Source organism: Astatotilapia calliptera, chromosome 7, assembly GCF_964374335.1.
Source record: "Astatotilapia calliptera chromosome 7, fAstCal68.1, whole genome shotgun sequence".
Classification (NCBI taxonomy): Eukaryota; Metazoa; Chordata; class Actinopteri; order Cichliformes; family Cichlidae; genus Astatotilapia; species Astatotilapia calliptera.
In genome coordinates, this window is record NC_137428.1 from 13,086,163 (window position 1) to 13,112,660 (window position 26,498).

Below are 26,498 nucleotides of genomic sequence, written 5' to 3' on the forward strand. Positions count from 1 at the left end.
CGTGTATCCGGCAGGGAAAGTCCCTCCAGGGCACTCGGGCTCTCCCGAGCCCAGACTTCTCGTTGAGAAAACTGTGTCAATAGCATTCAGAGACCAGTTGATCAAATCCATAATTCTCTTTTAGGTTTTAGAGAACGACAGTGAGAGACTGTTCGAGGGAAAGTAATACACACGAGACAAGACAAGGACACAAGAGGCTAAGCAGGGAAGATAAGGGTAAGGAGGAGAGGAGAAAAAGTGTGACCGCCTTCGCTGAGAGCCAAACGAGAACATTCTGTATATTTTGGAAAGTAATTTGGGGGTTTTAAGAGTAAGAAATTGAACCACACTTGGTGGTGTTTGTCGTTCAACTTGACTCAGTTTAAATTTCTTTTTTTTACTATGGATTTAATTTGTTGATATTCTAAAAAGAAAATTCTTGTTGATCCCATATTGTGTAACTAGTCTGTCAAATGAAATAAATTCTGTTCCTTCTAATATATGTTCTAAATATTTGATTCCTTTACCACTCCAATCTGAAAAGTTTATCATATTATTGTTATGTAATATGTCAGGGTTGTTCCAGATAGGTGTATGTTTGCATGGGATTAATGAAGACTCTGTCAATTTTAGAAACTCCCACCATGCTGTCAGAGAAGAACTGATGTTGACGCTTTTGAAGCATTCATGTCGTTGGATGTTTGAGCTGATAAATGGTAGATCTGAAATCTCTAGATTATTGCAAAGTGCTTGTTCTACATCTAGCCAAGGTTCATCTAAGAAGGTATGTTTTAGCCATCCTGAGATAAACTGAAGCCTGTTGACTAAGAAGTAGTGCTGAAAGTTAGGTAGTTCTAATCCTCCTTTATCCTTGGTCTTTTGTAGTGTTTTTAAGCTTATACGTGGGGGTTTATCTTTCCAAAGGAATTTGGACATGTATGAATCTAGAGATCTGAACCAATCTTGTGGAGGTTTAGTTGGGATCATTGAGAATAAATAATTTATTTTTGGCAAGACCATCATTTTTATAGCAGCAACCCTTCCCATGAGTGATATGGGTAAACATTTCCATCTAGCCAGATCGCCTTCTACCTTCTTTAAAAGTGGGGTATGGTTTAATTTAGTTAGAACTGCAAGCGTGGGAGAAACATTAATACCTAAATATTTTATATTTCCCGATTGCAGTGGTGTAGAAGAAAAATTATGGAAGGAGCAATTAATCGGAAGGACTGTAGATTTTGACCAGTTAATTGAGTAATCTGATATTCTTGCAAAAGAGTTTATCAATTAAATCACCCCAGAGATATTGGTTTGTGCGTTTTTCTTTGTAGAATTCTGCAGGAAAGCCGTCTGGACCTGGAGCCTTATTATTGGGCATACTTATCAGGGCTTCCTGGAGTTCACCTGATGTCAGTGGCGAATCCAGTGCCATTGCTTGAGTGTCTAATAATTTTGGAAGAGTTATGTTGTCTAAAAACTGATCAATTTCCTTTTTAGACAGGTTTATTTGTGGTGGATACAATCTTTTATGGAAATCCCTGAAAATGTTGTTTATTTGTTTCGGGTCATATACTGTGTTCCCAGATGAATCTTGAACAGCACATATAGTTGTTTTTTCTTTATTTATTTTTAGCTGGTTTGCTAGAAATTGACCGGATTTATTACCATGTTCATAATTTTGTAAGTGTAGTCTTTGTACTAAGAATTTTGTTTTTTTTTTTATCAATTATCTCATTTAATTCTAGTTTTGTTTTGCGTATTTTGTTCAATGTTTCCTGATCTTGGTGGGACGCGTAGGTTTCTTCTAGTGATTTAATGTTTTTTTCTAATTCCTGAATATTTTTGTTTTCTTCTTTCTTTTTATGTGATGAGAAAGAAATTATTTTACCTCTCATCACAGCTTTCCCTGCTTCCCATAGAACAGATATGTAACTGTTTCCATTAGAGATCTACCTAATTTATAGCTCAACGTAATGTAGCTACATACATAACTGAGATTTTTTTTCCTTATTAAAATATTGTGCTATATCACAAATACTACCAAATATACAATTTCCTATTCATGTAACATCCTAAGGGTGATATTCTACCTGCTTTCATTTCAACTTGTTAGCCCAGAAGAACGTTAGTCAGCTAACAGAGGGTGCAAAACGCCATCATGACAGACAGGCTACAGAACAACAGGATGAATACCAGGCACCATAATGTGTTCATAACAGAGGCCAAACAAGTGTCCATAGTGTCTATGTTGAAGAGATACCCAGAAAATCAAGAGCCAAGAAAATAACTAGCATGTTCTCCAAAGAGCCATCCAAAGTGTACTCTCAGCTGAAAGGGACCAATACTGATTCACCCAGAGCTGACACTGACCAATCCTGTAAGAATAATTAAGAGAAAGTAGCTGAATAACCTAAGAGAACAACAACTTCCTAGAACAAGAAGAATTATCCTGATCATTAAGGTTTTCCACAAAGGTATGACACATGCGAATTACCTACCTCGCCACAACATGGAAGCTCCTATCATAGCAACCAAGCTGACTAGGCAAAAGTCAACACACAGCACAGTTAAAAGGGCATGGCAGATAACACCAAAGCACCAGCTCCTGGTTGACAGAGCAGTAGATCAGGACCCCAAGACATATCAATCTCAGCACTGCCTGGACTGACTACAAGTAAGCTTTTCTAAGGAGCTTAGGAAAAAAGTAGCAGGACTTTTGCAAGTTTCACAAAACTTAAAGACATCTAGTCACATTCTTACTAATCTCCTTAAACTAGTATGAGTTGGATAACTGAGAACCTACACAGAAATACACAAAAGCTAATGAAATTCACTGTGGGCAGTGACAGTGCTGGAAGCCCTTACCTGTATTTTTATTAATTTTAGTGATTTGTATTTAAAAACTACATATTTAAAAACTACATAAAAGAAAGAAAACACATTTGTGGTTAGTGATTCTTTATTAGGTTCATTTTCTAGTATTTAAGTGAATCGCTTGTGGAAGGTGAAGAAACAGGGGGACTGGCCATCCGACCTGTGTCAGGAAAAAGAACCTTAGTTAGAGCTGTTCACATTTTATCATTATCATTTGTCTGTAACCTAAATTCTTTATATAAGTATTAAGATAAGTGTGTTAACAGTACTCACCTTTCCTGGTTGTTTCTTTTGCAGGATGTGGAGCAAAAGAGTAGAAGCAGCTCAATCACCTGCTTATGAGCTCCTGGAGCAAACCAATATCCCAAGTTAGGGGAGTGTGGTTAAGGTGTTTTAATTTATAAAGAAGTGGTTGAAGTCTATATGTTATTTAATTATTTATAGGACTTGGTAAAAATATAAATGTGTCTTTCATGTGTTGTATTGTGGTTTGATGATGGCTCATGTGGATGTTTATGTTTTCATTTGGTTTGCTAACTCTAGACTTGGGCTATTCTAGATGCTCACCGGAATCAGGTAGAGTATAAAATGGAGCCAGTTGCTTTTAGAGGTTGTTGGGTTCTTTGCTGTGTGTTGGTGCGTAAACTCACGGTCTCTTTAATAGAGTCTTCCAGTTAATGAATAAATTTTATTCCAGTCTTATGCCATTTTGTGTGAATGTAACCCCCTAATTCACCTCTTCATGAAAAGTGGATACGAATATATAGATTCAGGAGTGGAGTGAACACTAGCGATGTCAAACCATTCGCCAGTAAGTGAGACATTGACTCACTGATCCACAAAAAGGACATAGTTATGTCAGAGAGAGAGTGTCGACAAATTGTGTGGTTCACAATTTGATATTTTGAAAGATTTCATCTACTTCACGCATTTATTTGTACTTGCCTGATTTAAATGCCACAAAATCTTATTTCTTCCATCTGCTCAGTGTTATTTAAATACTGTTCAATATGTAGCTTTTAGAAGAAATGTTTAGATTTTGCATTGTGGGAAGCAATTTTTAAATATTTTTTTCTTATACTTGAAATAGAACCATTATAAATAATTCATTTCCTATGGGTGTCTGTGTTATACAGAAGTATAGTAAGTTAAAAATCAGCTTATATAAAAATGTTTGTCAGTCAAACAGGGAGTTACCTTGACAAACTGAAGATCTGAAAGCGCTCGAACACAGAAATCTGGTATGTACTGGAAGGGTGTGCCTGGGATCTGAGTGTTGCTTCCACAGACGGAGCCACTCTCTGGAGCCCGTTCGGTGCAGCTCAGAGATGCCGAGCGGTTGAGGTTGCCCCCATGTGACGGAGAACGGAACTCTAAGGATTAACAGAGAAAACAGTGAGCAAAAAACGACAAGGGGTCTCTAAAAGAAAAGTAATTAACAAAGCTGACATGAATGAAAAATGGAAACAAAAATAATTATGAGCAAGGAAAAAGTGAAGGCAGCTGGGTGAATGAGGTGGTGAGGGCTGGTGTAATGAGTACACAGTGCAACAGATCACACAAACACACACAAAACATATAAATGTCATACTTGTGCTATGACTGCATGAATGTGGGGAGACTGTTTGTCACGCAAAGAATGCGCCAAACATGCTGTGTGATGATGCAAAGAGCATCATTTGAGCATTTTACAGCTGAGCTCTGAGAACAGATTTCTGTCATTGGTTTTACAGATGATTTAGGGTAGAGGACGGCCTATCATAATTGGATGAGCAAGTTTAGTAAGTGAGGAGATACTGTAAAAAAAAAAAAAAATGCTGATTTTCTTTCTTTTAGAGTTAGGTAATAAAAATTAGCTTAGCTTAGTTTATAATTAAGACTAGGAACAGGGTTGAACAGCTAGCCTACCTCTGTAGAAAAATCACAGAATCTGCCACTTAAAAAAGACTCTACAAAGTTCCACCCACAAATACAGATGATTATGAACAAAAGCTTTCATGCAATGTGAACATTACAGCTAAGAGGCACTGAAATTCAGACTTAGAAATTAACTCCCACTTTCATAAGATGGCAGATACCACCTGCAGTGGGATTTAGCAAAAACTGCATGTGTGATTAGCTTGAGAAGCTTCTTCAATTAAGAAGAGCTAAAGTCTCTGGGATGAGAGGTGAGCTTTTCCATTAAATTAATGATATCCAGTTCAAAGCTCTTAAGCTTTCCCATTACAATACATACTATTCCCATTTCTGTTGTAGAGGAAATGGGCAAAATCACAGGAGATTTGCACATTTCATTCAGCCCTCAGAAAGACAAATAAGCACATTCTTCAAAGTGTCAAAACTATTTTGTTAACCAGAGTTCTGCAGTCAGATTAGTGTAGCTGTTGGTAAATATCACAAGAGTGATGGAAAACCATCTGAACGTAGATCAGTGGTTAGCAGGAGGTGTTAGTTTTGACAGGGTTAGAAATTAGAGGTCACAGCATCAAGAATCCCATCCAACAAGTTGCTCATTTAACTGTCACACCTGCCTTCAGAAGAAGACACAAACAGACCACATGCAGCATCAGCAGTGAGCGCTTCAGCATGTTCAAAATATACAGCAGCACCCAGCTACTGATTTTACTACAGAATAATCAATTATCTATCAATGAATATGGACAATAAAACCAAATATTAACTAAAGGTCCATTTACAAGCTGATCATAGCTTTCAGTCGCATTTTGCAGTGTTCCTGTGAGACCATTAAATGTTTTTTAAATATCCTCGCTCTGTATATCAGACAACACAAGCAATTAGAAGACATGATAAGCTGCTGTTTGTCAACATTTTAGGACATTATATTATCAGCTTACTTTATAAGATGTCTGAAAATGATCACAAATACCTATTGTGAGTTTTCAAAGCTGAAAGCAAACAGTTTTCATTTAACTTCTTCTGCTAAATAAAAAAAATCAGAGGTCAAAAATGTTTAATTTACCATGCTTTTTGTAACCTTTGAATCTTTCCAAGGTTCATTTATGATTTAAAATTTTCTAACCAACTCCTTTTTGGGATTTTTTTACTTCCAGCTCTTGCTTTAAGACACAAACTTTGGAGAAGTTTGAAATATTTGAAAGCATGAGTTTGGTTGAGCAGTGTAAAAACCTTACACCTTATAACCCTTTTAGAAATATAATCATTGTTGGTAGAAATAGTAAAAACCCAGAAAAAAGGGACAGCATGAAAAAAAAAAAAAAAAGCAAAACACCTTTACTTCCTACAAAACATGTGTTCTAAAACATTGACTTGTTGGATCAGGACTCTGAACATGATGCAAGAAAAGAAAGGGGGCGGGGTGATGGTGAGAAAATCTGATTAAATACAGGCCCCCGGGGCTCTGCCTCCACAGGTCCATGCAAGTATTTACCTGGGAAACGAGAGAACAGAGAAAATCTCTTAAGAGAGAGGCGTCGTGGAGGGGGGGAGGCCACTGACGGGGAAAGAGGAGGGGTGACAGCTGAGAGAGAAAGAAAGGGGGCAGAGAGAGACATGAGCGGGTTTATTTATTTATTTATGATTTTTCTCCTGATTTAGTTAGACTGGATCACTCTACGTACTCATTTTTTATTACCATAGAGCTTGGAAGTTTGTTCCATTGAACTCTGAGGATAACGTAGGAGATTCTCTGAATGTCTTCTTCATTCTTCTTCCTACTCCCTTGACCTATAATTCAACACTTTCTAAATGGCTTTATTCTCTCAATTGCTAGTTTAAAGTCCTATTAAATGTAACATGATGCTCATTTTGTTGGTTTGTGCCCAAATGGGGAAAATGGACAGTTAATAGTTTACAATTTGACTACTGTTTATGTTCAGTGCTGCCATCTTGGATTACTAATTTTGGGTTTGTGGAACGCCCCCTCAGAGTTGAGGGGGCGTTCCACAAAAAAATTCAGACTCAGAATTTTTCAACTTCCAACTTATTCAGCAACACACCACAACATCCGAGTTCTCACACACTCAAAGCCCTTAAAAAGGGAGAATTGTAAAATTCAACAAACAACAGACAAAGCATTAGATAATGTCCTACAGAAAAACAACCCCACCACAATTTCTACATAAATGGAATGTTCAAGTTTATAATTCTCTCTCTGTCTAGATTACATGATATCTGAATGCATCACTGGAATAAAAGTTACTCTGTTTTCAGGATTAGAAATGGTCAAGTGTTTGACATTTACATCCCACACACTGAGGTGGATAACGTGCACATAAAGCAGCGGTTTATCAAGTGGTGACAGAGCAACAGAAACAGGCCAACAGGGAAGAGAAACAAGAGAAGAAGGGACAGTAGCTATATCACAGCTCCCTTTAAGTGTTTGACATCTTATTACCATGACACAAGTCACTGACAGTGTTAGATATTTGTGACCTGATTCAATCTTTAATGTAAATGTCTGGAATTTTGTGACTAGTGGCACAAAGATGAAATGTTCACAGTGTAACCTGCTATAGACAGTCAAGGACTGTCTGAACAGAAATTCATTAAATTAAAAAAAAAGTCTTTCAAAAAACGTGACTGCACTGACCAACATTTTTTAAAACATTATTTTTCTTGGATTGCACAAGAGTAGCTTTGCATGATTCACAACTCAAAATAAGTCTAAGATAAATTTGTATTCATACTGGGCCTTGATGGAGCCCATCAGTTCATCCTTTATTTGACACAAGCTTTTCAAGCTTTCAGCCAACTTTCTTTTGATTGGCTGCCCCTTACAAAACTTAAGCTTTGAAAAGCAGGTTCTGTGCTCACAGCTACAGATGACCATATTAGGGATATATGTTCTCACTGACAACAAACTTTTAACAGTACTTTGCAGGATATCCACTTTAAGACCTTCACGTCCATGTTTCTAATTTATTACAGATTATGACAGGGTTGGGAAGTTCATCTTCAAGGTATGCAGAGAGAGGTTTGGTGAGGTTAGTTGAATGGAGCCCACAGCCCCAAGGACAGAGGGGGAGAGAGAGAGAGAGAGAGAGAAAAACATTATCAAAGACACCCGGCAGCTCTGTCAGAACTGGGGGAAAGCTGCACCAGATGAGAAAGCCACTTGAAGGAGCTGTGGGACAAGATCAAACGATGGGAATTGATAAGACTTTAGTGATTCCGATTCACTTATCGATTTGATGTCATTGGGTTCTCATTGCCTCCATGGCACCAAGGACCCTGGACAAGATGGGATGCCGCTATTAACATCTGGAGGATGCCACAATCCAGACTTACTTTCCTTTTAAGGGAAACCTATGACACCCTCCCATGCCACTGGAATATCACACAGTGGTACAATGAGGAGGTAAGCTGTTCTCTCTGTGGGAGCCCCAAGGCAAATTTCCAGGACATATTATCAGGATGTAAGGTGGCACTGACTCATACTGTAAATGGATCTTTTGTTTCAACTCAAGTGTGCTAATACATCTCCCCGTTTCCATCTCTGTCGGACAAACAGTAGCTGTCACATTTAATAGCCATTATATAGGAAACTGTTGTGACTTGCTGATCTAAAAAAAAGGTGCTGGCACTGATCCAGTCTTCAGTGTCTGTAGCTTCTGCAGTTCTATAGATTATATTAACTATAATAAGTGTAAGATATATGAGATACAGTGGGGCAAAAAAGTATTTAGTCAGCCACCGATTGTGCAAGTTCCCCCACTTAAAATGATGACAGAGGTCAGTAATTTGCACCAGAGGTACACTTCAACTGTGAGAGACAGAATGTGAAAAAAAAATCCATGAATCCACATGGTAGGATTTGTAAAGAATTTATTCGTAAATCAGGGTGGAAAATAAGTATTTGGTCACCTCAAACAAGGAAAGTCTCTGGCTCTCACAGACCTGTAACGTCTTCTGTAAGAAGCTTTTCTGTCCCCCACTCGTTACCTGTATGAATGGCACCTGTTTGAACTCATCATCTGTATAAAAGACACCTGTCCACAGCCTCAAACAGTCAGACTCCAAACTCCGCCATGGCCAAGACCAAAGAGCTTTCGAAGGACACCAGGAAAAGTATTGTAGACCTGCACCAGACTGGGAAGAGTGAATCTACAATAGGCAAGCAGCTTGGTGTGAAAAAATCAACTGTGGGAGCAATCATCAGAAAATGGAAGACATACAAGACCACTGATAATCTCCCTCGATCTGGGGCTCCACACAAGATCTCATCCCGTGGGGTCAAAATGATCATGAGAACGGTGAGCAAAGATCCCAGAACCACACGGGGGGACCTGGTGAATGACCTGCAGAGAGCTGGGACCAAAGTAACAAAGGTCACCATCAGTAACACACTACAACGGCAGGGAATCAAATCCCGCAGTGCCAGACGTGTTCCGCTGCTGAAGCCAGTGCATGTCCAGGCCCGTCTGAAGTTTGCCAGAGAGCACATGGATGATACAGCAGAGGATTGGGAGAATGTCATGTGGTCAGATGAAATCAAAGTAGAACTTTTTGGTATAAACTCAACTCGTCGTGTTTGGAGGAAGAAGAATACTGAGTTGCATCCCAAGAACACCATACCTACTGTGAAGCATGGGGGTGGAAACATCATGCTATGGGGCTGTTTTTCTGCCAAGGGGACAGGACGACTGATCCGTGTTAAGGACAGAATGAATGGGGCCATGTATCGTGAGATTTTGAGCCAAAACCTCCTTCCATCAGTGAGAACCTTGAAGATGAAATGAGGCTGGGTCTTCCAACATGACAATGATCCAAAACACACCGCCCGGGCAACAAAGGAGTGGCTCCGTAAGAAGCATTTGAAAGTCCTGGAGTGGCCTAGCCAGTCTCCAGACCTCAACCCCATAGAAAATCTGTGGCGGGAGTTGAAAGTCCGTGTTGCTCGGCGACAGCCCCAAAACATCACTGTTCTCGAGAAGATCTGCATGGAGGAATGGGCCAAAATACCAGCTACTGTGTGTGCAAACCTGGTAAAGACCTATAGTAAACGTTTGACCTCTGTTATTGCCAACAAAGGTTATGTTACAAAGTATTGAGTTGTATTTTTGTTATTGACCAAATACTTATTTTCCACCCTGATTTACGAATAAATTCTTTACAAATCCTACCATGTGGATTCATGGATTTTTTTTTTCACATTCTGTCTCTCACAGTTGAAGTGTACCTCTGGTGCAAATTACTGACCTCTGTCATCATTTTAAGTGGGGGAACTTGCACAATCGGTGGCTGACTAAATACTTTTTTGCCCCACTGTATATTTTCTGCTGGCATATTTCAAGTGTGCATGGAAAACTACAGAAAGGAGGACAAGTTGAATCTTTTTTTCCAAATACAAATCTTTCATTCTCATTTTCCTTATGCAGATTTGTTTCAAAGTTTAATAAAAGCTTATGTACCACTGCAAACTTTGAAATACATGTTAATGTCAGCTTGCAAACTTAGCTTGAGTCTGTAGGTGTCTTTCCATAGGGCAACATCCCTTGCTTCCTTATTTTTGTCACCTACAGTCATGTGAAAAAGTACTTTGTTCTTATGATCTACTTGGTCTATTTGGTTCACATGACTCTGTGGAGCCCTGTGAAAAACCAAGTACATCCTTACTTGCTTCCACAGGAATTAAGAGGGTAAGTAGAGTAAGAACATGGCTTCAGTTTTCAAAGCTGCACTTAAAGAAACCACAAAACTCGTGGAACAATATTCTTGAGACAGATGAGACCAAAGTAGGAATGTTTGATCATAGTGCACAGTGAACTGTTTGGACAAAACCAAACACACCATGCCAGCACGAATACCTCATACCAACTGTCAAGTATGGTGGAGGAGTGATGATTTGGACTTGTTTTGCAACCATAGGACCTGAGCATCTTGCAGTCATTGAGTCAACCTGTTTTCAGTGCTAACCACAGTCATTAGCACTATTGCCTCAGAGCAAGAAGGTTCTGTGTTCAAATTCACTCGTCAACTCGTCAAGTTTGCATGTTCTCTCCGTGCTTTCAATTGTTGAATTGTTTCAATTCAACTGTATTTATACACCACCGAATTACAACAGTAGTAGCCTCAAGATGCTTATTCCAAGGTAGAGACCCTACAAAAATACAGGGGAAATTATTTCAGTGTGCTCTCTCCAGGCACTCCAACCTTCATTTACCATCCAAAGACATGCATAGATTAGCTTAAGCGGGAATATTAAATTGGCCATAGGTATAAAAGTGAGATTAAATGATTTGTTAGTTGTCCCTGTGATACACTGATCAAAAATACCTTGTTTTTATAGCAATGATGGTGAACCCATGACCTAGTTCATAAAACTTGTAATACAGCACTGAAGGGACGCCATTTAATTGGACTAAAGCTCGGGTCTAAGTGTTAATGTATTTGATGCTTCCTTTATACAATGAAAAACAGGCTTCAGTGTTAAGGACTCTCTTTCATCCACACAAGTTCAGGTAAACTTCTCAAAAAGGCGAACCTTAAGGTGCTTTTTTCTCTAATTAGGCTGCAGTAACATGACTTTACAACAAAAAGCATATAAAAGAGCAGGTGTGGATAGGGACACACACTTATGGACAGAATATGTCACTGCAGGGCAAGTGCAGTGCTAAACTGCTGGATTAACCTTTTAACCTTCTATAACAGAAATCCTCTCAACAGCCTGGGAGGTTCAACTCAGGAGAAACAATCAGCTAATCTGTAAACTGGCCACAGAAAATACCACCAGACTATTGGTTTTTCTTTTGGTTTTTTTAGAGCCTTCATTTTGGCCATTTCTCATTTCTTAGACATTTTCAACAAGTTCTGAAAAAATGTAAAGCTAGAACAGTTTTCTAGAGTTCTTTTGAGGACTACGTTGACATTATCATGCAATACATGCATAACTACTACAATAACACTTGTATTACTACATAATTCTTTTGCGTCAACTTGCAACTTTAGCACAGGATGGAGTGCAGTGAGTTTTACAGAAAGAAACAGATATTATGCTGAAAGAGTTATTAAAAGCTTCTATAGACTACATTCTAACTCCTCTACATCACAAGTTAACCAATATGTTTGGTGTGAGAAAACTCATGTGTTAAGATTACAAGTCACTGAGTAACTGATTAATTTACTTGCAAATGCTACTTCTGTTTCCATATTTTTGTATTTGAATAATAACATGCAGATTGTAACTGATCTCCAAGCAGAGTCAGGGGCAGCTTGTCTAACATGTTGGTCTCCTGTCAACCCTTTGTTAACAGGGGTACAGACACACTCATGACAGAAATGACAATTTCCTACAGATCCAATTCAAGCTACGTAGGTTCCAGATACAATAGGAGACGCAATTTATAGGATGGATGGAACATGAGATTCAATTCAATTCCATTCAAATAGCCCCAATTCACAACAACTGTTGCCTCAAAGTAAGGCTTACAATCACACAGCCCCCCTATGAGCAAGCACTTGGAAGGAAAAGGAGCAGCAATTCATCGGAACAGGTTGTGGGTGAGGGCAAAGTACAGTGAGAGAGAGAGAGAGAGAGAGAGAGAGAGAGCGCAAGAGTTTAATTCAATTAACTGCTAATTAATAAATACAGAAGCGGTGTATAAAAACACAGATAGTAAAAAGTGATAAAAATGTATTATGGGCACCCACTGCAGCCTCAGCCTGTTGTCATATGACCCACCCTAACTATATGCTTTATCTAAAATTAAAGTTTTAAGTTTAATATTAATGGTATCTGTCTTCTGAATCCAAATTGTGAAATGGTTCCGTGGAAATGGGTCCTTACAGCTAAAAGCTCTACCTACTTTTAAAAGCTCTAGGAACCACAAGTAGCCAGCGGTCTGAGAGCAAAGTGCTTTCATAGGATGATATATGATATAATATATCTGAAGTATTATGAGGTCCTTAAGATATGACAGGGCCTGATTATTCAAGATTTTGAATCTAAAGATTATTTTAAATTCAATTCTGATTTTAACAAGGAGTCAGTGAAGAGCACTAATGTAGGAGAAATATTCTCTCTCTTTGTAGTCCCTGTCAGTACCCTCGCTGCAGCATTCTGGATCAACTGAGGGGCTTTTAAGGGAGTTTTTCAAGCAACCTGAAAATACTGAATTACAACAGTCCAGCCTAGATGTAATAAATGTAAGCTAGCTTTTCAGCATATTTCTGACACAGTGATGGGCCACGGTAATGTCATCTCAAGTATTTAGTGAGACATCGTGTTTCTAAGATTCCTAGGACTGAGTACAATAACCTCCGTTTTATTGAAATGTAAAAGTTTAAAAAAAACAAAAAAACAGATCAATCCAGGCTTTTATATCTTTAAGACGTGACTGTAGTTTTACAGGCTGATTTGTATCATATGGCTTCATGGATAAATAAAGCTGGGTATCATTTGCATAACAATGAAAACCTATGCAGTGTTTCCTAATAGTATTGTCTAAGGAATGCATGTATAATGTAAAAAGTATTGGTCCCAGCACAAAACCCTGCTGAAGAAGACTCCCCATTTACATACACAAACTGGAATCTGTCAGATAGATATGCTTCAAACCCAAGCAATATCATCATGCATTTAAATCTTTGTAGCAAACAGACAACACTATGGAAGCACACAGATGAGTCTACAGCTGGAGAACTGCAGGCCATATTACCTGTGACACAACAGGTGAACAGTAAGAATGTACAGCTGATAAATGTGATAGGAACATCTCTGATAAATCCCATATAGGTTACTATATGAAATAAGTCACTATATGAAAGTTTGAAATTAATTAATCTACACAGATGAAGCTACACAAAACATTACTATGAGTTATAAAAGAAGGTAATGAGATAGTGAAGTGAGAGCCAAAACCAAGTGAGAGATCTGTACATGGGAATGTATTTGCACAACTTCATGGTAAATTTAACATAACTCTACAACATTTTAGAGTTACCTTGCAAACATTACCTTTCAACAAGGTAACGTAAGTTCCTCAAAAGATTTGTGTGCCAGTTCCAAATAAGATTTGCCTTAATTGCTATACTTTTACATTATCTGATAATAAGTTTTACATGAACTCAGAAATTTTTTACATAGCCTTGCGTAACTTTACTCAAATTTAATCAAAGTTTTACCTGCATATGAAGCACAAAATTCAAAATAATGCTGCATCCATGTTTTCCAAAAGAATTTCTCATTTTGATTCATTGACCGCAAAACAGTTTTTGGTTTTGCTTAAATCCATTCTAAATGAGCTTTGAATCAGGATCTGGATCATGTTTACATTTGCCTTTTTTCCCCACATGTCATAATCTTTGCGAACACATAAATATAGATTTATGAGTTTCGGAAATATTATTTTTTTAATATTTCAAGCAGCATCGAAGTTCTTTTGGAATCGGGGAATTGGGATTCTAAACTTTCAGCTTCCATAAGCCTCCAGGAAAACATAAAGATCTCTATCAAATAAGGTACCAGACATAATTACATGTGACTAATTATTCTTATGTGCATAGTTATCACCCAGAAACTTTGAGCCAAGAAAATGTGTTTAGTTCTTGCAATGTGCATTCCTTTTGATTCACATGAAGAGTTGGTATATATAGGGGTGGCTGTAGCTCAGGTGGTAGAGCAGGTCATCCACTGATCGGAAGGTTGGTGGTTTGATTCCTGGCTTCCCCTAGTCTACATGCCAAATATCCTTGGGCAAGATACTAACCCCAAATTGCTCATCCATCGGAGTGAGCGCTATATAACACGCTCCGATTAACACTGGGACCACTGTTACCTTCATCCTCCACATCTTCTCGAGCTCTTCTCTGAGCCTTGGTATTTCTCAAACTTCTCGTGTTCCTTCTTCTTGATGTAGCTGTCATTCGGTATCACTACAGCCGTTTTCCTCTGCTTGTCCACCACTATTATGTCTGGTTGATTAGCCACCCCCATTTTTTCCATCTGTTTCTGGAAGCCCCAAAGGATCTTAGCATGGCTCATTGTCGACCACCCTTTTGACCTCAGGACTTCCTGGCCATACTCAACACAGATGTTCCTGTACACTATGCCGGCGCCTTGTTTATGGCGTTCCACGTATGCCCTGCCTGCCAACATCCTTGCATCCTGCTGTGATGTGCTGGAGTGTCTCAGGGGCATCTTTACACAGCCTGCAACTGGGGTCTTGCCTGGTGTGGTAGACTCCAGCCTCTATGGATTTTATACTTAGAGCTTGTTCCTGTGCTGTCTTTCAGTCCAGCCCCTGGTAGGATTTCTGGATGTCAGCCACTTCTTCCATCTGCCGGTGATGCATAACATGCAGGGGCCGGTCCTTCCATGATGGAAATTGAGAACCCAGAAATTCAATTCCTTGGAATATTTAGTCTGTCAGTTGGTTTCAGTTTGTGTGCTGGAGAAGGAAATTAATGGCCCAGTCTACTGTGTGGATATGGAGATTACTTTTATTTTTACAAGAGTGCAATGGTAAAGTGTAAAGAACAGAAACACTTGCATTATACTGCCAACACATAAGTGATATGGATGATGGAATCAGAATAGCTAAATTCTTATCAATTCCCAATTTATTCTTAGGTTGTTCCATTACAGACCATGAAACTGAAGTGCTGCACAAGTTCAAAGCCATTTATGCTCATATTTGAAACACACGAATATCAAGACCTCCAAGTTGGCACAAAGAACAGGGGCAGAAACAGCTTATAACACTCTAACCCAGTGACTATCACGGAGACTTCAGTTTTATCTGAACTGACAAGTTTGTCTGGGATAGGAAGAACACAGCTTCAATTTTGTATTTGGGTCAGTAAATGGTACAAATGTAAATGCACATGTGTTGGTATACGTGTGTCTCACCCATTGTTGGTGTGCTTAGAGCCATGACTCCATAGTAGGAGAACGGGCCAGTTTCAAACTTCATGTTCTCATTTCCGGCTTCAACCTCCACCCGTCCCTGTAATACAAATACGAATGCAAACGTAAATACACAAACACAGAGACAAACACAAACTAGGGAAATCTTTGATGAAGTGACCGTTCCAAACATTTTCAGTAACACAAGGCTTAGATGGGGACCAGGCTGCTAAGCTAAAACTATCTTTGTGGAAAGGTCTTCTATATGTCTATCATTTAATGACCAAAAGAGATTTTCCATCAGACAATAACAGAGACATCTCCTTGAAAACCACATCTGACTCCTGCAGAAAATTTTGTGCACAACTTTAGCATCAGCCTGTTTACTGGCTTCTGTAACCACACAGCCTCCACTTCTACCATGCAGACCACATTAAGATCTAAAACCACTACATCCTGACTCAATATGTCAGCAACGCTAGGCTTGGTCTACTGTTTATGAGAAATGGTCAATTTGTTTTTATGAATATATAAAGTCTGAAAGATCCAAAATGTTTTTTTAGAGGAAGCATTTCAGCATAAGAAGCTGTGGTATGCCAACTTGGCAGCTGAGGCAGAGGACAGAGGCTGGAAGATCAAGGTGCACCCGGTGGAAGTGGAGTGCACGGACTTTGTTGCCAGTACAACAGCAAAACTGCTTAGAGAGATTGGGATCAGAGGACAGGCGCAACGGCAGGCTATAAGAGAACTAGCTAACACTGCTGAGAGGACCAGTCACTGGATATGGTTAAAAAGGGCTGACATCACTTGGGCAGCTACAGCAGTCAGCTAACCGCGAGAGAAAAGAAAATATTATGCTCTTCTCCCCTCTGCTCTTCTTCCCTTTTCTGGGAGGCGGTAGGGAGGTAGAGCGTACAGCCCAATCCAGCGGGCAGCTGTGGGAAGCCAGATCGGATGCCCCCCTTCCGGCTCTCCTCTCTGCTCTCTCCTATCTTGTACCTTTTCTATCCCTTTGAAGAAGTGAAGCTCCATAAATGCTAAAGAGGTAAGTATTATTTCTCAGTTGCAGTGAATAGATAGGAGAAAATAAACTGTACAAAAATAAACAGAAGAAAGAATAGGAGAAATAACAACTTAACATAAACCAGTGACACACTGCAGGGCCTGATCAACCCTGGCAGGACCTCCTTGGATTGTCCATTACTGATGATGTGTCCCAAATCTTAATATGATAACCTAGATCAGATCTCTAATCCCCCCCCCCAAACAATGGCAGATTAGCTTGGTAAAAGACCAAAAGTTGAGGCACACAACGATGTGTGCTGCTGGTAACGTTTCTGGGCTGCCTTTCCTCATAACAGTCATCCCTCAAGATTCTCGCCATTTAAAGCTATGCATTATCAGGGAGTACAACATCTAGTCCTTTTACTGAATTTAAAAGGGCGTAAAATAGAGTTACTTCCATAGCATTTCATTAGTTGTTGTTTTGGGTTGTTGTTTAATGATCCATGTTGCCTTTACCAAACTGGCATGATTTGGTAAAGGCAACATGGATCATGTTGCCTTTACCAATGCAAAAGCCCAAATGTTTTTGCACTTTTGAATGTATCACATTTCCAGTAATACTCTCAGCCAGCTATATTACCTTAATCATGTTGCTGAACATCTTTCCTCACACCCTGTTTTGCAGGACATTTTACTATTTCCCTTATTTCCAGGATTGTCCTCCAGGGCAGTAAATCAAAACCTCAAAAGGTTTTCAGGCTTTCCAGGACCTGCAGGAACCAGACTGTCTATGTGATACATGTGTGACCTGGAGCCTCTGCAGTGAAAAATCCACGAGTCGGGTCTTATGGCATGTAAGAGAAACACCTTAGCCTCCTATAAATATTACATCCTGCCGCAGGCACTCCAGTGTAGGGTTCAGTGTCTCTTTACCTCAAACAAATCAACACATAGACGTTTGTGCTTTCCTTGCTCTCAGGACTCCCGATAATACACTGCCTTAATTTAACCTTTAACATAAATGCTGCACTGATCTGATTCCAACCTAAAACTCAATGCAGCGCCACGAGGTCTGTCAATAAAGACAAGCTAAAATCTACATTTTCCAAGGTATAAGGATCAAACTGGTCCTCACCAAGACAGACACGTGTGCACACACACACACACACACACACACACACATTGCCAAGTGATGGAATGGGAGCAGTTCTGCTCAGGTTGCACACTGAGCATGTAGAGTCCCTCTATCCACACCTCAGGTGTTGACAACAAAGCCTACAGAAACTAACAACAGTTTCGCCTCAGCACAGCAGACACAGCCATCGTATGTGTATTCATCTGCATCTTGCTTTGAAACACTAAATAGAGAATTCGTACTCAATTCTCCAAATACCCTCCTAAGGGCATGCACACTTTTGTTGTACACTGTACAAGTCAGGTACAGACTCGAAAGGTGTTTAGAGCCTGCATGTGTGCAAATCACCCCTACACACACACACACACCCACCAACCACTCTAACAACCAGAGATAAACCTGTTGGTCACCAGATTAAGCAGGTCAATCTACGTCATCCAGTCTGACTACATTATGACCCTTGAAATCTATGCCAAAATGAAAATAGATAAATGAATCGATAAATCAATAAGAGACTCAAAAAAGAATAAATCATGAATCCCAAAAATACAATGTAGAGTACTTTTTATTTAGTGTCAATTTAATTGACATTTGGTTTACAAATGTATAAACTTTCACATTTTCAGTGGTTTGAGGAGACTATGAGCACGTTAAGATAACTATGATTTGATGCTAAATGAATACAATTGAATTGAAGTGAACACTTACACTATGTATTCATTCATTTGATTTTGTACTTCTCTGCCTGTATCATTCTCCACATGCATTGTTTCTGATTTTTTATTTCTACATTTCTTTGTGCATTTATTTTTTGATATATAAATGAAGCAGGCAATGAGTGAAAGTGTCACATGGAGTCAGATTTTTGCCTATTATCTGACTGATGTTAAGATGAATGAGCAGTGGTAAAACCACAAAACATACTGTTATTGTAGTCACCCCTTAAATGATCTTTATCAGTCTAAGTGTATGATATTTTTGCAATATTTTCACCAATGCGCAACTCAAGGCTTTATCTCTAGCTTCAAAGCCATCAGACTCTGTTAGCAATGACAGTCACTTTATCTTTGGTTAGTCAGCTAGGTTTGGAGTGGTGTGCAACTTTAGTGTTTTTAACTTATTAGCATACTTGGGCAGAAATCTCATAGAGACTAGCTGGGAACCACCAGTCCCTAGGGCAGGGGTGTCAAACTCAAATACACAGTGGGCCAAAATTCAAAACTGGAACAAAGTCGCGGGCTAATGTTAATATTTATTGAAATATATTTATTCCTCCAGATATAAGAATGAATCTTTTCTTATGGACTAAAACACGTTTTGCTGAAAAACTGAATATGGAACAAGCAAAGCTTAATACTAAACAATATATATACTAGCTGTATAATACCAGTAGGCCAGCTCTAATAGTAATTTGGTATGGCTTCGCGGGCCAAATGTAATTAGGCTGCGGGCCAAAGTTTGACACCTATGCCCTAGGGGAAAAAATGACTATTCCACAGCCAGTTGTGAGAACTTGACCAAAGTGTACTTGGTCATAAAGAATTTTATGGTGCTGCATCAAAAACGGTGTTTGGTGTTCAGGAGATTGTCAATAGGTTGTATGGAACATGACAATTTGTCTGCAAACACTCACCAATTACTCACCAACTGGTAGTGAAACAGTATTTCAAAAGTCCCAGACATACTCCTGATTACCACCAAATCATATAGGTGATGTCACCATTTCTACAGACTATATGAATGTGTTTTTACCTGCAGAATGAGAACAAAGTAGTCGACAGGTTTGCCTCTCTGATAGAGGAAGTGCTGTGGCGATCGTTTATCATTTTCATTAAACTTTAGTTCCTGGATGACATCCGGATGTTTGAGGATCCTCAGTAGGACTTTCTCTGTGATCTGGAATGGGCTGAACAGGCTCACCTCTAATGGGAGAGAAAAAAAGGCATTGTAAACGATCAAATTAAAACAGCAGAAAATACAGGCCTTGGACTAATTATTGACTGAGAGGTTTTTAGTAGATAACTTTATAGCATTTTACAGTCAATAAATAAAAATCAGCTGATTAGTTTAAGCCCTGTTAATTTGCATACTAAAAGATAGCATGTACAGACAGTGGCTGTGATTCAGCAGAGGATAATAGTCAGTGGCACTGAAACAAATGTGTGCTGGCTAAATGTAAGATTATTGCCTAGTGAATATCACCTGTGGCCAGGAAACGATGAGCTGCCAGTAGGAGCTGAGGAGAGATCTTCACCTTACTGTCCCCTTCTTGCTTGAACGCTGAGAAGTCGCGTTTGCTTTTGTTGGGATCCACCTTCTTCCTGTTCCTGTTGTCAGCTGTGGCAAGAAAGAAAAGAAATAGGAGTTTAAATAATAGTAAAAATGAATGAAATTAAATGAAAAGTCATGTTTTGCTCTGTTAAAATTTCAAAAAAGTTTAAACTTAGAAAGGTGAAAGTCAAAGAGGAGGAGGCAGCACGAGCAGGCACCAGCTGATAGCACTCCGGCAATTTCAGTGTTTTTTTACGGTGTCCCACACAAACCGTTAACTAACTGACTCTATTGCACTCCACATACCACTGCCTTTGTAATGCAGATGCTGCTCTATGGACAATTCTACCCTCAAGAATCTCATGTTTACAAGCTGCTACACTGGTCACTTTAAATCATTAAACCTGTAAATTGTAAATTTTAAATTGTTATTGATCCTTTTACCTTACGTACCTAAGCGTATATTTATTTCTCTTCTTATATTTATTGTTGTCTTTTGCACTGAATGGAACTGGAGCCTCGTCTGTACTGTACTGTATATAGCAGAGATGACAATAAAGTTTACTTTGACTTTGAGAAGTTATAAGGTAATGCTAGTCAGCTTGTTTACCAAGGTGAATTCATAAGCTATACAGGTGTAACGCAAAGCAATACGTGTCAGGCAAATGAATAATAAAATATTAAAAATATACTCATTAAAACTAAAGGAACAACTTTTGTGGTCTGCAACTTACAGCAAGTCAAATTATTAGGGACATAAAAACACTCCATCATGTGAGTTATTAAAGGTTGAGCTTTTCAGACCTTAGTCATGTTAATGTGATCATTAACAATATAAATATCATAAAGTTGGACACTTTAACATGGGAGGCTGTGGGGATTTTATTTAACATTTAAATTATATACAATTATATATATTATGAGTAGGACAACACAGCAATCATCTCTAAGTACAGGTCCTGTGTACATGTGCTGCTGTATCACTGTACCAGTGCTTTTGTCGGTGAGTGAGTGTTTATGTGTTATAACATTTATGTGAGTGCTGCAGTCAGCAATTAGCAAGAGCTGACTCACTGTAGAGGTCAGATTCATCCAGGATCTCTGACTTGATGATCTCCTCGATAACATCCTCTAAGGTGACTAATCCCAGCACCTCATAGAAAGGATCTCCCTCCCCCTCATTGTTCACCTTCTGGACGATGGCCAAATGAGATTTACCTGGTGAGGACACAGATCACCTAAAGGTTATGTGAAACAAGAGCACTGTAGAACATGCATATCATTTTTCTCATCATTTTAAATTCCCTATGTTTCCAGAAATCATTTAACATGAAAGTGGGGCAGCATCAAACACGACAGAGGAGAAGAAGTTAGCGAGTTTCAGTGCAGCTGCTGCGTCTTTAACTTCAGCATCTAGCCTTTAGACAGATTTAGCTCCTGCTACAAGAAAACATCCTTTTTTGTTTTACAAAAGTCACACTGCTATTCAATCTGTCAGTGGATTTATCCTGACTGATGAGAGGGCAGACTCATGCCTTAATATAGCCCAGACTAGGCTAAGAGCTTTGAAGAGAAAAGAGTTGGAAGGACTGCCAGAATGAGATAAAGAGAAGTGAGACAGAGAGAGAGGCAGGAGGAGAACGAAGCTAAGTAGAAAGAGGTATATAACAAGAGGACACAAAGCATTATTGCACTCATGACTCTGCATTGTTCTCACAACACTCCCCACATGCACCGACTGCATGCAGCACTGTGTGCAAACAACTAAACCTGATACAACATGATGAGCAATGGCTGCCAGTAAGAGTTAAGTAAAAACATTATCAGGTCAGCAGGATGGAAACCTGTCACAGTTCATGGTCATCAAACACCAGCAGAAGCAGAAGCACTATCTACTTTTGGCCTCCATGGTGCTCACTGATTTGTATGAAGTAAAAGAAACAGAAACGTCCATTTTCAGCAAGAAAACATTTATTTTGTTTCAATAGGTTTCATCAACTCCAGTGGTGAACCTTTAAACAGTGTTTCATTCCCAGCCTTTTTCACCTGATCTGCTTTGAAAAGGTCTTGAGCAACCCATTACTTCTTTATATTTTGCAAGGAAACAGGCACAGTGACTTACTGAAGTGTTGTGTGTTTTTATGTCCAGGTTATGCATTTACTGCATTGACAATATCTTTTGGATAATTTTCATACTGAAAACCGAAGCAGTTGCCCATCATACACTTTCCAGTTCGTATTGCATGGTAGATTAAAATCTGATGATACAGCCCAAATCAAAAGATTAAGACCACACGAAAAATGACAACAACAAAAAGAAAAAAAGCATATTATGCATGCTTGGATCTTAACAAGGTTCCAAGTAGAGCCTCAATATGCAGCAAGGAGAAATGGGAGAGAGAAAAAAGATTTTTTGAGCATGCAATTTGTTGAAAACAACTCTTACACTGAAGCAGGCTGCTATACAGCTGATTAAAAGTTTTGGACCACACCTCCACACCTCCAGTCATGCCAATAACGTTGGAAACATTCGGGACCATCCATTCATCCATCCATCCATTTTCTTCCACTTATCCGTGGCAGGGTCGCGTTGGCAGCAGCCCAAGCAGAGAAGCCCAGACCTCCCTCTCCCCAGCCACCTCCTCCAGCTTGTCCGGGGGAACACCAAGGCGTTCCCAGGCCAGCCAAGAGATATAATCTCTCCAGCGTGTCCTGGGTCTGCCCTGGGGCCTCCTCCCGGTGGGACATGCCCGGAAAACCTCACCCAGGAGGCGCCAGGAGGCATCCTTGTTAGATGCCCAAACCACCTCAACTGGCTCCTTTCGAAATGGAGGAGCAGCAGCTCTACTCTGAGCCCCTCCCGAATGGACGAACTTCTCGCCAGCCACCCTATTCCCGCTACTTGTATTCGCCATCTCGTTCTTTCGGTCACTATCCACAGCTCGTGACCATAGATGAGGGTAGGGGCGTAGATCGACTGGTAAATTGAGAGCTTCGCTTTTACACTCAGCTCTCTTTTCACCACATGGGACAGGTACAGTGTGCGCATCACTGCAGCCGCTGCACCAATTGGTCTGTTGATCTCCCTCTCTCTTCTCCCATCACTCGTGAACAAGACCCCGAGATACTTAAACTCCCTCACTTGGGGCAGGAACTCGTCCCTGACCCAGAATGGGCACTCCACCCTTTTCCGGCTGAGGACAAAGGCCTCAAATTTGGAGGTGCTGTTTCTCATTCCCACTGCTTCACACTCGGCTGCGAACCGTTCCAAGGCAAGCTGTCCATCACCTGATGAAGCCAACAGAGCCACATCATCTGCAAAAAGCAGAGATGAAATCCTGAGACCACCCAAGTGAAAGCCTTCTCCCACTTGGCTACACTTAGACATTCCGTTCATAAAAATTATAATTTCATAAAAATTATGAACAGAATGGGTGACAAAGGGCAGCCCTGGCAGAGCCCATCACTCACCACGAACGAGTCAACTTATTGCCGTCTATGCGGACCAAGCTCTTGCAACTGTTGTATAAGGACTGAATGGCCCGTAGCAATGGGCCAGACACCTCATACTCCTGGAGCACCCCCCACAGGACCCCCGAGGGACACGGTCAAATGCCTTTTCCAAGTCCGCAAAACACATGTAGACTGGTTGGGCAAACTCCCATGCACCCTCAAGCATCCTCAAGAGGATAAAGAGCTGATCCAGTGTTCCACGAACAGGACGAAAACCGCACTGTTCCTCCTGTTTCCGAGGTTCGACTAACGGACGGACTCTCCTCTCCTCTCCAGCACCCTGGCTTAGACTTTCCCAGGGAGGCTGAGGAGTGTGATTCCCCTGTAGTTGGAACACACCCTCCGGTCCCCTTTCTTTAAGATGGGGACCACTACCCCCGGTCTGCCAGTCCAGGGGTACTGCCCCTGATCTCCACGTAACATTGTAGAGACGTGTCAACCAAGACAGCCCTACAACATCCAGAGCCTTCAGGAACTCTGGGCAGACCTCGTCCACCCCAGGGGCTCTGCCACCAAGGAGTTGTTTAACTGCCTCAGTGACCTCGCCCCCAGAGATTGGCGGGTCATCCCCTTCATCCCCAGACTCTGCTTCTGCAACGGAAGACGAGCCAGTGGGATTGCGGAGGTTCTCGAAGTATTTCTTCCACCGCCCAACAACTTTCTCAGTCAAAGTCAACAGCACTCTACCCGCACTATACACAGTGCAGGTAGAACACCCCTTTCCCCTAGTGAGTCGCCTGACAGTTTGCCAGAATCTCTTCAAGGCAGCCTGAAAGTCTTTTTCCATGGCCTCTCCGGACTCCTCCTAGACCCGAGTTTTTGCTTCAGCCACCACCCGCGCCGCATTCCGCTTTGCATGTCGGTACCTATTGGGACATGGAATGTCACCTCTCTGGTGGGGAAGGAGCCTGAGCTAGTGTGTAAGGTTGAGAGGTACCGGCTAGATATAGTCGGGCTCACCTTAACGCATGGCCTGGGCTCTGGAACCAGCCTCCTGGAGAGGGGCTGGACTCTGTCTCAGTCTGGAATTTCCCCATGGTGAGAGGTGGCGGGCTGGGGTGGGTAACATTCAGGAACATCAAGGTAAAAAATTTTATCGTCAGAGAATAAAACTTTCTTCAACCTCCAATATCCCATGTTTGTTGCTCTCTTGCAAAGTCCAAACTGTCGGTTCTGTGGGAGTTCAAGGAGACGAGGCCTTTGAAGACGTTTTTTGTTTTTGAAGCCCTTCAGTCTCAGATGCCATCTGATGGTTATTGGGCTGCAGCCTGCACCAGTAACGGCTTTAATTTGGGTCGAGAATCGTCCAGTGGCTGTCTGTCAAGACACCAGCACTGAAATTTTTGGGGGTCTTCCACTTGACTTTCTTGTTCCATAATCCTCCGGATCATTTAAGGAATTCCAAATGACTGTCTTAATGCGTCCCACCTCAGCAGTGATGGCACACTGTGAGAGAAACTGCTTATGCAGTTCAACAACCGAACACATTCAAAAAGGGAAAAATTTTTTTGCTTTGCAATGAGAATGTCAGTGTGACTACCTGACAGAAAATGACAATTAATCCACATTTTTGCACAGATTTGGCCTTTTAAAGGCATGTGATCTTAAACTTTTGATCAGCTGTAAAATGCTCAAAATTTTTTTTGTCTCACTCCCATTTCTTTTTGTTGCATGTTGAAGCTCTACCACCATGCAAAATTTTTAATTTATTTTAATTGGGACTGTACTTTTGACCATATTCCCAATACCACTTGTTGAAATGCAACCCCAACCCATGAAAGAACCTCCATCATGTTTTCTAGATGTCTGTGGACACTCACTGTGGTACTTCTTTTCTAACTTCCTCTGTGTGACTTGAACCAAAAGTTTCAAAATTTGATTCATCACTCCATAAACCTGTTACCACTGAATTTCAATCCATTTCTAGTGTAATGGCATACCTCAGCTTTTTCTCTCCATTTCCCATCCTTAAGTATAGCTTCTTGAAAGCCACTCTTTCACCAGCAACCTTGACACCATAGGCTGATGTATCTCTCAGGTCCTCTGTCAGGACACTCTGCATGCCATGCTGAGATATGCCAGATTTTGGGCTAATAGCTTTTTGAGATCTTAATGGTACAAAAATACTATTGCATGCCTGTGAAACTGTTATCTTTCACAAGTTTTATAGTTTCAGTAAATACAAGGAAACAACTTACCGTATGTGCTTTTGCAAAAGGCCCCAAGCAACAAGGTGCCTAATAATTTAATTTAAAATTGATTAATTGCCAAGCTGTCCATTACGTGTAGACATGACACTGGTTTATCCCTGGTGTTAAGAGCCTGAATATGACTGAATGATTCACGGCATACATATATATATATTATATAATTTATAGTTCTTCATGTACTCAAACAGCCACTGTTTGAGGCTTAGTGCTTTCAGTGCATCAATATATCATCAGTAGTTTGAATAGTGAGCAGCTTCAGCCAACAGATTCAAACATTTGCCCCATGAGGCAAAAAAAATGACTTTGACATCAAGATTTCTATCAAACAGCTTTCTTCTTCCTACATGTGCTTTAAAAACATTTTAAAAAATGTTCTGTGTTAAGAAATGATTCTAAAATTTAAAAAAAAAAAAATTATCCCTCAATTTTCTTCTGACATGTTTAAGCAGAGATGCCCACTTCCCTCCTCCACGCCTGGGGAGACAGAGGTTTTCGCATCCAGCATGTCCTGGGTCTGTCACAGGGTCTTCTGCTACTTGGACATGCCTGGAACACCTTACCTAGGAGGCTTCCTAGACAGATGCCTGAACAACATCAACTGACTCCCTTCACTGTGGAGGACCAGCAGCTCTACTCTGAGCCCTTCCTGATGATCTCTAATGCTGAGCCTAGGCACCCTTCAAAG

The 26,498-nt window shown here is 40.3% G+C and overlaps 1 protein-coding gene across 5 annotated transcripts in view; it reads right to left on the bottom strand.

The window, feature by feature from the left end:
- Positions 1-26,498, bottom strand: part of LOC113025364 (metal transporter CNNM4-like) — a 60,642-nt gene that overhangs the window by 27,812 nt on the left and 6,332 nt on the right. For 2 of the 5 annotated variants that reach the window (XM_080303486.1, XM_080303485.1), the window contains exons 2-7: positions 21,165-21,308; positions 20,022-20,156; positions 19,572-19,741; positions 15,683-15,779; positions 6,263-6,352; positions 4,051-4,226 (exon numbers count right to left, since the gene is read on the bottom strand). In XM_080303486.1, the coding sequence (XP_080159612.1) occupies positions 4,051-4,226; positions 6,263-6,352; positions 15,683-15,779; positions 19,572-19,741; positions 20,022-20,156; positions 21,165-21,308 (812 nt within the window). Of the gene's footprint in view, positions 1-2,920; positions 3,014-3,126; positions 3,200-4,050; positions 4,227-6,262; positions 6,353-15,682; positions 15,780-19,571; positions 19,742-20,021; positions 20,157-21,164; positions 21,309-26,498 lie in introns of those variants that run through there. The other 3 variants (XR_003272786.2, XR_013909951.1, XM_026173005.2) reach the window with 3 other exon arrangements.